Source organism: Olea europaea, chromosome 2, assembly GCF_002742605.1.
Source record: "Olea europaea var. sylvestris chromosome 2, O_europaea_v1, whole genome shotgun sequence".
NCBI classification, from domain to species: Eukaryota; Viridiplantae; Streptophyta; class Magnoliopsida; order Lamiales; family Oleaceae; genus Olea; species Olea europaea.
This window is the reverse complement of record NC_036238.1, coordinates 13,794,185-13,810,530: the sequence shown is the minus strand read 5'-3', so window position 1 is coordinate 13,810,530 and position 16,346 is coordinate 13,794,185. Positions and strand designations below refer to the sequence as shown.

Sequence of the window (16,346 nt, the reverse complement as noted above, 5' to 3'; positions counted from 1 at the left end):
CCTATTTCTAAATAATACCTATTAAAAACACCTCTACGTCTTGTTATATAGAAATTTGTAAAATATCAATTTACCATTCTAAACCCTACATACAAGAAATTAATCATAATTCTCTCTTTTCAAAATTTCAAACCTATCATTGACCATCACCATTATCAATATTGACAACACCACTACGCGCGTAGGATCTTCTTACGAATAGAAAGGAGGTGATCACACCACCATATACGAGATTTGTTTCTTAGTTGATTCTTTCGTTTCTACGGGTAAGGTAGATTTTTTTCTCGAAGTGACTAGATATGCATTTGTAAACTTTAAGCATAATTAATACACTTACAAACTTTACTTTCACATCCAAACATGCTAAATACCATGTCGTGCCTTGACAATCTAGAAAAGTATCGTAATGTTACATATGTTGAGTCTATTAAATAAACTGCATAATAGTTTGGAAGATTGTAAATTGTATTATATAGACGGTCGTTTAAAAAGTCTAATAAATTTTGAACAACCTATTTACTTTTCTGGGCTTGATTTCTAATAGATATAAAACTAAGAATTGTATCTGTTGAACCTATATTATAAGTACATGCACTTAACAGGCAGAAAACAGCTCATAGATATGGCGAACAAAAAAATACAATTAATTAATTCGAGCATGTTGTATTCACAATGTCTCCTTAAGACAAACTTGCTTCATCTAGTGCTAAAAATTTCAAAATATTATTTTTAAGGATAAAACGAATTTTGTTTTTGTAGAAATAGCATCTGAATCTATCATAAACTGTTTAATTGAACGCATTGACTCTTAAAATCGAGCTTTGAAAATGGAATTTAATTATGAACGAAATTTGAGAGAGAATGTTAAAAATTGGGGAATGGAATGTCTTTAAATAGCCACAGATGTAGGCGGGTAGCCATTAATCCATGGGATATGACCTTTTAAAGGGTAGAAACACACCAAAAAAATGTGAAAGAGAATAGATATTACATTCAGGAAGGAAGATAAAATTATTGGGTCATTTTTTACCATTTATGGGCTTCAAGCCCCTGTTTGACATTCTTAAATTTAAAAATATTATTTTTAATAGTATTTTTTGAAGGATGTGGTTGTTAGTCTAATACGATACGAATCGAGCCAATGAAAAGTGATTTTTGATTTCATGATACCTTCGAGTTTGTTCGTTTTTGACGAATTGCTAGTTTAACCTGATTGGAATCGAGACAATAGGTGTTAAGAATAATATCTATAACATGTACAATCGTGTATGATAAATCGTGTAATTAATGCATATTGTTTATATGAATTCGGATTAGGAATAAGATTGGATCGTGTTAAACATACGTTTAATATATTTTGAAATAGAATATTGGATAAAAGTATATTATTGATTGTCTTGAATGCATGAATTTACTACATTACGAATGAAAAGTTGAATTAAATGGCAATACGAGGATTCACATTTCCAATACAAATATTCACATACTAGATAAATATTTTATTTATCTTCTTAGTTTAGGATTAATATAGAAAACATACCAACCATCTCTTTCGATATTACATGATTTCGAATTTGATAAAACTATTAAACTAAATATTAAACCTAATTCCTCATATGAACGATAAACTCGAAGTTCACTGATTACTACTGCATGTCAATGATCACGTATGCTTACAGGTTTTGTCCGAACAACCACTACCAGATGAGTGCCACAACAATAACCACCAGATCATCACCCCGCCACTCCACCAAGCAGATAATTAAAAAAGGTGAACTCTGCCAAAAATGGCATCAAAATATACTTTGATGACCACTCCATCAAAACCCTAACCATCAACGACCAATCCCATGCCTTCCACCACCACCACCAAGCCAATAACAAAAATAATAAAAAGAAAAAGTGAACACCGCCATAAATGGTGTCACAATATTTCACCACCACGACGTTCTGCCTCTTCTTCTTCTTCAGTGAAGCCAACTCCAAAAAACCCCAACTGTGACCATTCTTATGTCTTCCAACATCACAGTCGCCTTCCTCCTCCACTACCACCACACTCAGAAAAGCAAGCTAACAGACCTATCTTCTGCATTTTCCCCATCACCAGCATGGCGAGCTCATGGTGGTGGAGATGATTTGGAAGGTTTTGGGTGGAGGTAGAATTTTTGGAAATGTGTACATTAAAAAAAAAAAAAAAAAGGAGAAAACCAATGTAGATTTGGAATTATTGAAGGTTACAAAGACATCGGGCATAATTTCTTCTTATTTCAAAAGCAGTCAAACTTTTGGGGTCAGCACATGAAATCATTTGGTCTCTTTTTAAATTGTTTCATAAACAATTAAAAATTATATTTTGTTCAAAGTTATTTCTTAATTAACCAAACCTGAAGCTGTCTTCTTTTCTTTTTATACTCCAACCAACATGGTTAGTTAACGAATTTTTTTATTATCTTTCTCAATGAAGGCAATTCCTCCACTCACTTTTTAACCTCAAAGAGTATCATGAGGACACATTACAAGTTCATGACTTGTCAAGAATATGCTATATATACAGGACACTCTTTGGATCAAAACATAATATTAAATACAGAAAATGATTAAAACAATAACGGGCTATAGTTATTTTTTCATACACGAAAAACCTCCTTTTTCACATCATATTTGTTCCATTTTTACAACCATGTGTGGTAGAGATTTTAATTCAATTAACATCAATTATTTGACTGTTATTTCATTATTTCAGCTGTCATTTTTGAATTCTTCTCTCACACGTAGGATCTACTTTATCTCTAACGATCAAAAAATCAATTAACAAAATTCCTACCAAACAAACACTAACCTCACCAATCTTTTCAAATTCTCATTTTAGCAGTGATTTGAATGTCTAAAGTTCGTCTGCAACCTCCCTTGTTTAATTTGCAAGCTACTATTTCTCTCATCTCTTTAAGCATATGACCAAATGCTTAAAATTTTCGAATCTGAAGCATGACTATGGCAACGGGACAAAGACACGACAAGACACAAGCTCATCGACACATCTTTTCAAAGAAGGACATTGTGGACAAGTCAATTGAAATTCTTTAAATAATTATTGTATCCTTATTGTAATATTTTTAATTAAATTAGAATTAGTACTCTCTCTGTAGCTTCAATTTTAAAATACAAAGGTAAAATCTTTTGAATTTGAGAAGTGGGTATTTGTTGTGTTAAGATAACTTAGTATTATAGTTAATACGTGTCAAAGATGGATATATAAGTCACATATACGTATACGTATATACGTTATCTAGTCTTACGTGATATACACTTTCAAATAGAAAGTTTCAATATGATACAAAAAGAAAACATTTTTTTCTTACTAAATATGGAATGCTCAATAAGTAATATACAAGTTGTACTTTGCAACTCGTATTTTTTTGAACTATGCTACCTTTACGGTGGGTTACAAAGTTGGTTGACAAAATAACATCTACAGTTCTACACCAATCATTTCAAAAACAGATTTTTAAATCATTTTAAATCAATGGTCTAGATTTTGCCAACACACATTGTAATCCAACTTTGTACAAGTGACTTTATTGTATTTGTTTACTTCCAAACAAAATTCTCGTCCTTATTCCATTAATGCCCACTGCAATTTATACTTTCTAGAGACGTATCACGTATCTAATATGTGCGCGTAAATATATACACACAAATTCTCCAGACTATTTAAAAGGCAAGAGTTTATAATTTGATTGTGAGTAGTTTAAGTATTTAGTTTTTAGTATTTTGTATTTCGATGGGGAGAAACCCTTGCTGTACAAAAGTAGGGTTAAACAGAGGTGCATGGACTGCTGCTGAAGACAAAATTCTTAGAGATTACATCAAATTCCATGGTGAAGGCAGATGGAGAACTCTCCCTAAGAGAGCTGGTGATTTTTACTTCTTTTTGCTTTGCAGATTAGAGATATTTGATCAGTAAATATTTGATTTTCTGTTGTTAATGCAGGTCTGAAGAGATGTGGAAAGAGTTGCAGGCTAAGATGGCTTAATTATTTAAGGCCAGACATTAAAAGAGGCAACATAACCTGGGATGAAGAAGAAGTTATCATTAGACTTCACAAATTATTGGGTAATAGATGGTCTTTGATAGCTGGGAGGCTTCCCGGGCGAACAGACAATGAAATCAAGAATTACTGGAATACGAATTTAAGAAGAAGGGTTCATCAAAATGATCCTAAATCTGCTTCAATTTGTGATAATCTTTTGGAAAATCCCAATAGTAAGGGCAAGATGAAAATAGGGTTGAAGAATGAATCACCTCCCGTGGTACGAACAAAGGCAACGAGATGTTCTAAGAGTTTTATAGATCAGCAGGACATACAGAATGAATTTAACAAGAAAACTGACAACAGTTCATCACTTGTTGTTAAGGACAGTGCAGATTTCAGCAGAACTCAACCGGGTTCTCACAACGAATTCAAGCAGAATTTGTCGAGTTTTAGGCCAGATGCTTGTTTTGACGATGATTTGCTTAATTTATCCAATGTTTTGAACTCGGAATTATGGGGAGTTCAAGAACTCAGTGATGGAAATAAGAAAGTTAACAATGGTTTATTATCGCCTTCTTCTGGAGGACCATTCTATGATGAAATGCTGGAAGATTGGATTGATCCTCACATTTTGACTCAAATTCCAGACTTTGGAGGGGATTGGCTTGCTAATGTTTGAATATATCTATATACTTAGCCAAATATATGTGATAAAAAGAACTCAACTAGTTTCTAACATAGTATGTAGTTAAATAAGTTTGTAATCAGAAGATATTCTTTGAAGAAAAATGAAGACTATTTTTCTCTTAATTATTTGCTTTTTCTTGAATTAATGTTGAATAATGATATTTGCAGTCATTCAACGTGGCGTACATGTGACTATATTTGATATATAAGGTAAGAAAAAACTAAAATATTAATACGTCAAATCACAAACCGCCATGTAAGATGTCACGTAAGGCGACTATTGCAGTGGACGACTATAGTTAATATTACTCATTAATGTTTCTTACTTATCTCTAACAATTTTACCTCAAATTTTCAAAATTATTTCGTTTTTGGACACAATGAATAATTAAGTTCAATGCGTAAAAGGAGTTTGACACATAATTCTAAATTCTCGACCAGAAATTTATCATCGGCCACAAGGGAATTAGTGCATTCATGAAAAATTGCGTTTTCATTCTTTGCTGAATTAAGATGATAGCTAAGGCGAGAATTAATAAGACGTTTAAAAGTTTGTTAATTCTGTTAATATTCGAAAGTTTTGAGTCAACAATTAGCAAATTGGTCCTTTTCTTTTACCAAAAATTAATGGGTAATTAGCACAAAACGTCCCTACCTTTCGATGTTTTTGTGGAAAACGTCCATACCTTTCGTTTTTTGGCGGATTACACCCTCACCTTTACCTTTTTTTGCGCAAAACGTCTTTCTGTCAACTCTCCGTTAAAATGTTCCATTAAATCAAAAGGTAATTAGCACAAAAGGTCCCTACCTTTCAATATTATTGTGAAAAACGTCCCTACCTTTCATTTTTTGGCATAATTAGCACAAAAAGTCCCTACCTTTCAATGTTATTGTGCAAAACGTCCTTACCTTTCATTTTTTAGCATTTTCACCCTTATCTTTTACCTTTCATTGCGAAAAAGGTCATTCTCATCCATTTTTCAATAAAATGACGATTTTACCCTCCTATTCAAATAAAACAAAATGAAAAGAAAAGAAAAATAATTAATTAATTGTAATCATAGTCATAAATCTTTCAAAACATTATAGATAAATTCTAAACTTTCCACTACCGCCACTTTCATAATCCCACCAAGCCACTACCTATAGATCCATATAGCACTACCTTTTGGCCACAGCACCTATCGGACTCCACCACCATCAGCCTCGCCTCACTCTTCCCAATATCCTCCTCATAGTATTGGTCACCAATCTGTCCAAAACAACCACATTTACGGTGGCAGAGTCTGGTGGGAATGATGGCAGAAAGGTGGTATTATGTTGATTTATAGTTGGCAGCTTGATATGTTGTGAAAGTGGTGGTGGTTGGGAATTTATGATTTCTTTGTAATTTTTTAAAAATTTAAGGACTATGATTGTAGTTGGTTATTCATCTTTTCTTTTTGTTTTATTTGAATAGAAAAGTAAAATCGTCATTTTATTGAAAAAATGGACGAGAATGACCTTTTTCGAAATGAAATGTGAAAAGTAGGGGTGAAAATGCTAAAAAATTAAAGGTATGGACGTTTTGCACAATAACATTGAAAGATAGGGACCTTTTGTGCTAATTATGCCAAAAAATGAAAGATAAGGATGTTTTGCACAATAATATCGAAAGGTAGGGACCTTTTGTGCTAATTACCTTTTGATTTAACGGAACATTTTAACGGGGAGTTGACAAAAGGACGTTTTGCGCAAAAAAAAGTAAAGGTGGGGGTGTAATCCGCCAAAAAACGAATGGTGAGGACGTTTTCCACAAAAACATCGAAAGGTAGGGACGTTTTGTGCTAATTACCCAAAATTAATTTATCACACTTTTGATATCATTCCTAATCACCATAAAGCCTAATTTATTTAATAAACGTAACTCCTAAACATATTAAAACACACTCAATCAATCAAATTAAAATATTAATGAACGAGTTTTATATATATATGGAAAAGTTTCTTCTACGCATGGATTTGACAAGTATTTTTGACAAATAATCATGACTTTTAATTTAAGCAAATCCAACGGTCAAGTGGTTATAACTAACTCTCCCATGATCCTAATGAAATATATACTGACCGTTAGATTTACTTAAATTAAAGGTTATGATTATTTGTTAAAAATACTTGTCAAATCCTATATATATATATATATATATAGACACACACACACAAAAAAAATAAATGATCGTGCTACGCCTAACCTACTGTACAAATTAGTTTGCACAATATATCTTTTTTTTTTTGATACCCAGGTGTCCGCCTTACAGCGATAAATCCTGGGGACTACGATCCAGCCCCTCTTCATGCAGACCAGGTAAATTGCAGGTTGTGTCCCAAACTGGCTAGGGTTCAAGAGCCCTCCCAACTGAACTGCCAAAGTGCCGAGCAAGTCAAACTCATGTATGTGTTTTACCTTCTAGGAGAAACCTTTGAGGAAATATCCTGCCTTCCAAGAGCCCCATGAATCGAATCCGCGACCTCTGAACTGCCCGCCTTGAAGAACACCGTCGTTTGCCAGTTGAGATATCATTCTACAATATCAAGTTGTCTATGTACGTTGTTCCCACTCCCACCCATGACTATACCATTTCACGAGCCAATCCGTCTTTACTAGTAGGACGTACAAGCTAGGAGAACCAACTGCTTGTAAACTTTGTTATTATTTTTTTCTTAAAAATCAATAAAAAGCGAATGAATTAACAAAAAAATAATAATAAATAAATGTCAAGTTCAACGTCCCTTTAAATTGTTCTAGTCATTTCAAAAGTGAATAGATTGAACCCCTTCAAAAAAAAAAGTTCCTTTTGACAACTATACATACTCATTTTCTACACACATAAAAATATTTTACACATAAATTTAAAACTTTTTCCTACTTTTAATCATATATTATGTTAAAAATCTCTATTCAAAATATTATTTTTTAAGAATAATGACCATCAAACAGGGGTTAAATCTCTACCCAACCCCCAAAAAAAAAAAAAAAAAAAAACACACACACACACACCTTGTTGACTTAAATGTGCAAGAATTCCTACCAACAAAGTCAAAATTTCTTATAATTGATCAAACTAATTTGAGAAAAAAGGCAAATTTTGAATATTCTCAATTTAGATATAACTATCATAATCTTTAGACAAGAAAATATATTCATTACAAATTTGAATTTGAGCAGGTCAGTATATTTCTAAATTGCTTGTTTTTCATTTGCGTACGTCTGTTCTTTCTTCCACAAGCATAAAAAGTAGAGGCGGCCACGAAAAAGAGTTTCGTATAACAATTTTGTTAAGATGATAATTTTCCATAAGAAGTAAAATAGATACAGTAACAGGGAAGAGTTCAAGTTATAAAACCGTTGGGAGACTATCTTGAATGATTTTATCTAAAAATTTCATCGTGGCTTAGAAAGTAAAATTATTTACTAAGATTATATGATTGTCAACACGTCTCATAAATACATGACAACGAGTTATCTCTTCAAATACCATGTTGACAGTTAAAGTTTTCTTGAACCGAGTAGCTAAATCAATTTTGTTGTATTTCTTTAATGACCTTTTGTTTTACGATGAGGATTTGTGTTATATTCGATAATATTAAAAAAAGAACAAAAAATCTTGTTCGTTCATTTAAAATGTTATGTTATATCAACTCAAAATTAATGTCAGTTTCGTGAATGTTCACTATTGTAAAAATATTTTTATTTGTGAGAATGTGTTTTGGTTTAAAAAGTGCAAAAGTTTGTGTAATATTGTCAACTACAAAAAAAAAACAAAAATTTTAGGGCCTGTTTGATTGCAAAGAGGGAATTGAATTGCCTATAAATTATTTTCTTAAGAATTGTAAATTATTATATTTAATTGATATAATTTTTCACGTTAAAAATGTTGAAATTTTGAATCTTTTGGTGTTCGTTTGGTCTTTTTTCATGAAAATTGTCAATTAAATTGATACTTTTTTTTACAATTGTTGACAAATTTTGTTTCCATTGCTGAAAAAAAAAACTGTAAAACCGAATTCCCACCAAATCCATTTCAAGGAAAAGGAACATGTGTAGGGAAAATGTGGAAATCGAATTCTCTAGAAAATTTAGCAATCAAACACCACATTTTGGTTCTATGGAAAATGTGTCCAATCAGACATAGTCTTAATGTAATGGTGGATTAGAAAGAAATCAAGTGCTTGTTAGTAGGGAATAAAGTCAGATTTTTAGTTGATTTTGATAAAAATTAATGAATATATAATTGAAAATTTGTGAGTCGTATGGAACGTAAATTTATTGTAAATGTGCTCGAAATTTATCCTTGAGTTTTTAACTAAAATTACCAAATCGGATGTTGCAGAAGCTCTCTTAAAAGATGTTCAAATCGGTGATTTTCGGGCTAAATCCAGCGTACCTTTCTCAACCAACAACAATCCAATCGGCTCCAAACCACAACCAATTAATTCACCTCGGTTGCTATTCAATCTTACCAACATATGACAAGAAAATATGATGATTTGTGGCCACAAAGGCTTGAAGAAGACACCACAAAGGTATACTATGAAGGAACTACCAATTGCACGCGTTAAACAAGTGTTTTAAACATTTCTAGATGCTATTTTTCACATACAAAAGGAGGCAACCTGGATTCCTCTATTTTTCTCTCAAAACTACACAAAACATCACAAGAAAGTGGCTAGGATTATATATATATATATATATATATATATATTAGGGTTAGGTTTTAAGTTAGACCTTTAAAGAGATAAACGGGTTAAGATTCAAGCCATCCAAAAAGGAAAACAATTGGGCCAAGTTTAGCTCGTGGACTTGATTGTTGGACTTATTTCATTCATTGGCCTATATCTATGAAATAATATTAATCCACGTTAACATTATAGTCCGAGATTTATTAAGTATAAAAAACTCAACAAATCTCCACCTTGATGCCCAATAAATCTACAAGCAATCAAAACACACAGTTAACACTTGCATAATCAAGGTAGCTAATAAAATTGGATCACAAACCTTACCTCTTATTTCCAACCTGAAACACATACCATACTTGCTCCATGTACTCATCGGGATTAAGGTAAAAAACATCCAAGTAGAAGCAAATATTTAACAGTAAACAATCAAGAGCAAATACACGTACGATGACGATATACTATAGGATAACATATATAGATCTTTTCAGAAATACGTTCACATAGAACCATAGATTAACACCAAGTCAATCAAACCACGGTCAACCACATGTGCAACACATGCATAAATGACACTACGAAAAGATCTCACCACACTTATCATATCTCATTCCGTGTTGCTCATATCTCGAGAACACATATCTGCTCTCATCGCCCAACATGCTTACTAGACTGACCACCCAACTCATAACTAACTGGCAAGTCACAATAGATCATAAGTCCTCGAGCTAATCTTCTATCTTCACGTCACTTCTCCCAACCTATGTGGATAATGGGTCTCCACCTAACAAAAGTGATAGAAGTGTCTCTTTCATACTCCACCTTATCAGGGTTTCTTTCATAGATAAACGATTCTACACATTTGGTCACATTTCCACTAATGATCCAAATGTCACACTCCACATCCCCGGTACAAACGGCAATGTACCCTAGACATCCATATTCCACCTTACCAAAAGACATTTAACACACTGCTAATGCATTCTAAACCACTATGCATGCAAACAATTACACCAAGTAATCACATTACCTCAAATTCATGCAAGCGCACATATCAAACAAATTGAAATGCAACATATAATCATGCAATAGAATTTAGACAATCACATACATGCAGAAAGGATCACACACAGATGTATATGCAGTAACTAGATTTACATTTAATAAACCTCACTAGGGTCATAACTCGACCCCTCAATCACATTCATCTCACATCTAATCTTACCCTTCAGCTTATCTTTCTTCTTAGGGTAATCCCTAATAAAGTGCTCAGATTTACCACAACTGTAACACTATTTACCACTAGACTTGTCTCGTCCCTTGCCCTTCTTCTTACTACCCTCATCACTCAAGTCACTACTCGAATCACTACCGTCTTGAGTTCTACCCAAATTCATTTGCTTAAACTTCATCCTACTCCTCATCATATGTAACTTGCCACTCCTCTTATCCTCTTTTTCAGCCTTAATCTCCATCTCTTTACTCATAAACGAGTTTATGACAATCTTAGGTATTAAAGTGTCCCTACCGTATTTAATTGCATTCTTAGCTTCTATATATAAATCAGGTATGAAATTAAGTAGGATAATAGCTTTATATGTTTCAGATACATTTTCATCACAATTAATGATATCTTGAATTAACTTGTTAAAAACATCCAGATTGTCATCAAGATTCTTTGAAGGATCTATTTTAAAGCTAAAAATCATTCAAGCAAGTATAGTTTATTAAGAGTAGACTTAAGCAAAAATAAGTCCTCCAACTTTTTTCAATGTTGTTTTGTAGAATCCAGTTTTCCTACTTTTCTCAAAATAATGTCAGACAGGTGTAAAATAATTGAAGTGTATGCAAGTTCATTATACTCTTCTTTTTGTGCTTCTGTTAAATTTGCAGGAATTTTCCATCTATAGCTTATAAAACTTTTTGTTGGACCAAAAACATTTCATTTTTTGTTGCCAAATTAAAAAATCTCCTTTCCCATTAAAAATTCCAACTTCAAAGTGTGAAAACATTTTAAGAAAAACAGAATAACCAAAACACAAATAGGTCACACCAAGTAATCTTAAAGTCACAATATACACCGTTCTAGATTCCAGGGTTTCGTAAAATTCACGATCTTAGATCAAGAGAATGTTCGAACGGGTCAAGTTCAGGTGTTCTAATGGGATAATTAATGCAACCACGAAGGTGTATAAACAAAAAATTCAAATTTTCATGCAATAAGTCTCACACGGTGACTATATGACAGATAAGCACAAAATCAACTACCAACTTGCAATCAAAGTTCAACAATTCAAAAATAAAGCAAATAATTCCTAAATTTTCTGGCACAAGTAATGACAACCCCCTAATCCTAACGATCATCCCACACGATGATCTGCTAATGCTGAAATTTAAATTGAGTTAAGCCAATATACTAGAGCGGACCTATCTGAGTTCGTAAATTACGAGAGTTGCGAATTTATCACTTTAGGACCATCACTTTTCGTCCTAAGGTCTCTGGAAACTACAACAACCAAGAAATCACGATCGAGTCCCAAACGCCCAAAGAACAACGCTATCCAGATTTTTCTGCAGGCCCTGAAACAAAAAACTTTCAACAAGAAAAATGTCATAAATAATGTAAGGAACAAATTGCCCGAAGAAACCTTCTCGATATTCTCCCTTACGCGTCCTCGGGCGTGAACTCTTCTCTCTATGCGTGGTCTTCACGTGCCGCTCTGCAGGGTTCACCTACACCTGTACGTCACGCCAGTGGTCTTCGTTTCCCAAAACTCCTTCTGGATTGATCAGAAAACAAGAAAAATGGAGGCTGATTTTGACAATTTTTGGACAGCTTCTTCGATCTGATTTCTAGTTCGGTTCTGTCGGTTTCTGGACAATTTTTTTGCTATATTTCAAGAGCCAAAACCACCACCTTGAAGCTCTGATACCAAATGTTGCGGAAGCTCTGTTGAAAGATCTTCAAATTAGTGATTTTCGGGTTCAATCCAACGTACCTTTCTCTACCAACAACCAATCCAATTGGCTCCAAACTACAACCAATTAATTCACATCGGTTGCTATTCAATCTTACCAACGTATGACAAGAAAAGATGATGATTTGTGGCCACAAAGGTTAGGAGAAGACACCACAAAAGTATACTATGAAGGAACCACCAATTGCACACGTTAAATAAATATTTTAGACATTTCTAAAAGCTATTTTTCACACACAAAGGGGGGTAGCTGGGATTCCTCTATTTTTCTCTCAAAACCACACAAAACATCACAAAAAAGTGGCTAGGGTTATATATATATATATATATATATATATATATATATATTCTAGGATTAGGCTTTAAGTTGGACATTTAAAGAGGTATACGGGTCAAGATTCAAGCCTTCCAAGAGGGAATATATATATATATATATATATATATATATATATATTTTAGGGTTAGAATTTAAATTGAACCTTTCAAGTCATCCAAAAGGGAATACATTCGGTTGGATGTAGCTCATAAACTTGGTTGTTGGATTTATTTCATTCATCGGCCTATATCTATGAAATAATATTAACCCACGTTAGCATCGTAAGTCGGGATTTATTAGGTATCAAAAACCCAACGTCGGATTATGTTTTTCTTGGACTAAGTGCTAATAGTCTAAATATATTCAAGAAGGATATTGCTTTTAGTCCCATTAATATTCATAAACAACATGTTTGGTAGATTGAAATAGACAACATTAAGTAGATCAAAAAAAATTATCCATTATTTTTCGATATGGTCTAATATCAAGTACCTAACATGCCCAATTTAGAAACATGTAGCCCATGTTTGGATACAACTTATAAATTGATTTATAAGTTCAATCAAAATTAAACAATAATTTTGATTACATATTCATAATGACTAGTACTCTTTATTATACTCATATTTCGTAAGAATTACTAATATTTTTTTTTCTATGAATTTGTCTAACGGAAGCTTAATTCCGTAAGACAACTAAAATAGATACATTTTTTTTTAGTTCACTTATCGTAAAATTTATTCGTTTTTGGTAAATAAAAAAAAAAAAATCTAAATAGATGACTTTCTTGCAAGAAGTTTTCTTGCCGACTGCTTAGTGAAGTAGTTGGTTTTGGCCTTTGGGTATTTAATTTGGGCGGCATCTATATATATGGGAACAAATCCTTAATCACCCGTTGTATTGTTTAGCACAAATTAGTAAATTCTGAAATAAATATTTAAACAATTCAAATCCAAATTAATATTTTGGCTCTTCGTCGAATTATCAAAACTAAGATATCTTGGACAATATCAAAGTATTAAACAAGAAATTTTTTTTATCCACAATTTTTATAAAATGTAACAAATTTATCATCGACGTTTTTTTAGCATAAATACATCATCAACCTTTCAATTACGTAAAAAATGGTCGTCGTTTCCTCCATTTGGATAATTCCCTTTGTACAAGAAATGGCTGATAGGGTTTTTAAAAATGCTGCATGTATGGTCCATTTTTTTTCTTTTTCATCTTCCGATGAAACTGCTTCAAGTGTTATCTGTCAAAAAAATCTATGAAAACTTTATGTACTTATAGCATCGATCCTCCATTTTGATCATAAAAAGATGAATTTGACCTTAACTTTTCAAAAAGTACAAATAAATCACATTTAAAACAATGAAATCCATATTAACACACACAAAAAATAAAAAAATCTTTCCCAGCCAATCTCACCCACCCCACCCCATGGCCGAAGACCACCTCAGGACTGGTGATTTTTACGAAACAAATGTGTGTGTGTATACTTGACCTACAAAGTTCGTATTTGTCAAACGTACCTTAATTATTTTTCTGATAATTACATAAAGTAGACCATTTTCTTGCATTTATTACCACAACAAATCTAACTAGATTTTCGATTATATATATATATATATATATATATATAAGAGTCGATTCATTATTATCTTTAAGAAAAAAGAAATCCGTCCATTTTGAACTATATGAAGCAGTATTGTGCTATTTATACAAAGTATGTTTATAAATTTGGTTGACAAAAAATTCAGGCCATTGATTTTCAATGATTTAAAAATCTATTTTTGAAATGATTGGTATAAGTATTTATTTGTCAACCAACTTTGTATATATAGCATAACTCATATAACGCTAGTGTTAGACCGCGACTAGGAGTGGATTAGAATGGGTGAGCTTAGTTGATGAAGATCAAATTTTTCTACACTCCTTTTTGCGTGTGTGTGTTAATATGTATTTAATATTTATTTGTACTTTTTGAAAAGCTAGGGGGATTAAGTTTGCAATTCCCCCCCCCCCTCCTTTTTTTATTGTTTTACTAATTCATTTAATTAATTTGTTATTATTATTATTATTTTTTAACAAAAGGAAAATTTGCCACTCAATTATGAAAATGAAGAAAATGACGAGTTTTGCTATATAACTGAAAAAGGGATGCATTATGCTAAATAGGATTGAGGATAAGTTTATCATATTTCACGAAGATTGAGAACGAAGAGTACATATTTTCTGTGGATTATAATATTGTACAATACATATTAGCCTGTTTGAGCCCCATTTTAGTTTAAGAATGCATATCGGAAACAGTAGATTGGTGAAAAATATTTCGTTAAAAAATAAAGAAATATTTTGAATTTGCTTGCAATATTATTTTATGAATAATGTGTGATTGAAAAGAATAAAGAGAAAAATATATTTTAAAAACAATGGGAATGAAACAAAGTTGTCGATGTGGGTTGGAGGCAACTTGAGCTACCATGTCAAATTTACTAAACATTATTATAAAAGAAAAATAAGACAATACCGTCCTTAGATAACAAACATGTATAGAGTTAAAGGTCGATTGTCATCATAGTTTTATTATATGCAACTTTTTAATTACAAAAGTCATTAATCTTTGCATATTTTCACATTTATGTTCTTACTTTTTTTTTTTGGTCGAATTTTTATTCTCAAATTTCTGTTGAATATCAATTTGGTCCTTAACAATGATTTTTTTTTTTTCCAAATATTATGTTGGTAAACTTTGAAAATTAAGGACATATTAATTTAAAAGTTATTTTTTGGAAAATTGACACTATTTGTCACCAACTTTACAATCTCTTAACAAGCTACCCTCGATCGTTGGCTATCAAACATCCTTAACTTTTTCAGAAATATAGCAAAATCATGCTTTCACCATTTTGACCACGTGAAAGGATGAATTTACCCCATCATTAAATAAATAAACAAAAAGAAAAAATTACATCAAGAGTCTTAAATCTTTTCGAAATGAACAAATAAGTTTTCTTCTCCAACCTCCTCATTCCCCCACTCAATCCACCTCCAACAATTCCCAATCAAACCACCACCAACCACTTACAACCCTAAAACCATGCGGTTTGCAACAAAAAACCATCTTCAACGCCAACACATTCGCATCATATCAAATACTAACCAACTCAAAAAATCATCAAAACAAAAATTATTAAACCCCATTTGGCAACCATTATTTCAAACTTCCCTTTTTTTTTTTTTTTATGTACTTATTTTCAATCGCACATTCTCACAATAAAATATTTAAATATAACTTCATACTTTTTAACCACACAATCTCCTAAAAATCACTATTCAAAATATTGTTTTAACCAATAATGACCATCAAATAGGGGCTAAATCAAATCGGGAAAGAACAAATTTTATCAACATTGGATCTTGAGTAGGTCGTGGGACCAGCCCCACTCGTAACCAACACATGCAGGTCCAAAACTGAATCGGCCGCGCCAATTCTCACAGGCCCCAATTTTTACGCCAATATTAAAACAAGGGAGATCATTTATGTGAGATGCTCTTACGTACATATTACCTATATATATATATATATATCACGAGACAAGTTTCTTATAG

At 32.2% G+C, this 16,346-nt stretch overlaps 1 protein-coding gene across 1 annotated transcript; it reads left to right on the top strand.

Annotated features, from left to right (window-relative positions):
- Positions 1-3,781: 3,781 nt before the first annotated feature.
- On the top strand, positions 3,782-4,796 carry LOC111372681 (transcription factor TT2-like). Its single transcript, XM_022995067.1, has 2 exons — positions 3,782-3,914; positions 3,992-4,796. The coding sequence occupies exons 1-2, from the start codon at positions 3,782-3,784 to the stop codon at positions 4,711-4,713; spliced, it is 855 nt and encodes a 284-aa protein (XP_022850835.1). The 3' UTR covers positions 4,714-4,796.
- The last annotated feature ends 11,550 nt before the right edge of the window (positions 4,797-16,346 follow it).

Coding starts and splice junctions, on each gene's coding strand:
- LOC111372681 (XM_022995067.1), top strand. CDS start 3,782: ATGGGGAGAAACCCTTGCTGTACAAAAGTAGGGTTAAACAGAGGTGCA. Junction 3,915..3,991: donor AACTCTCCCTAAGAGAGCTG/GTGATTTTTACT, acceptor TTGTTAATGCAG/GTCTGAAGAGATGTGGAAAG.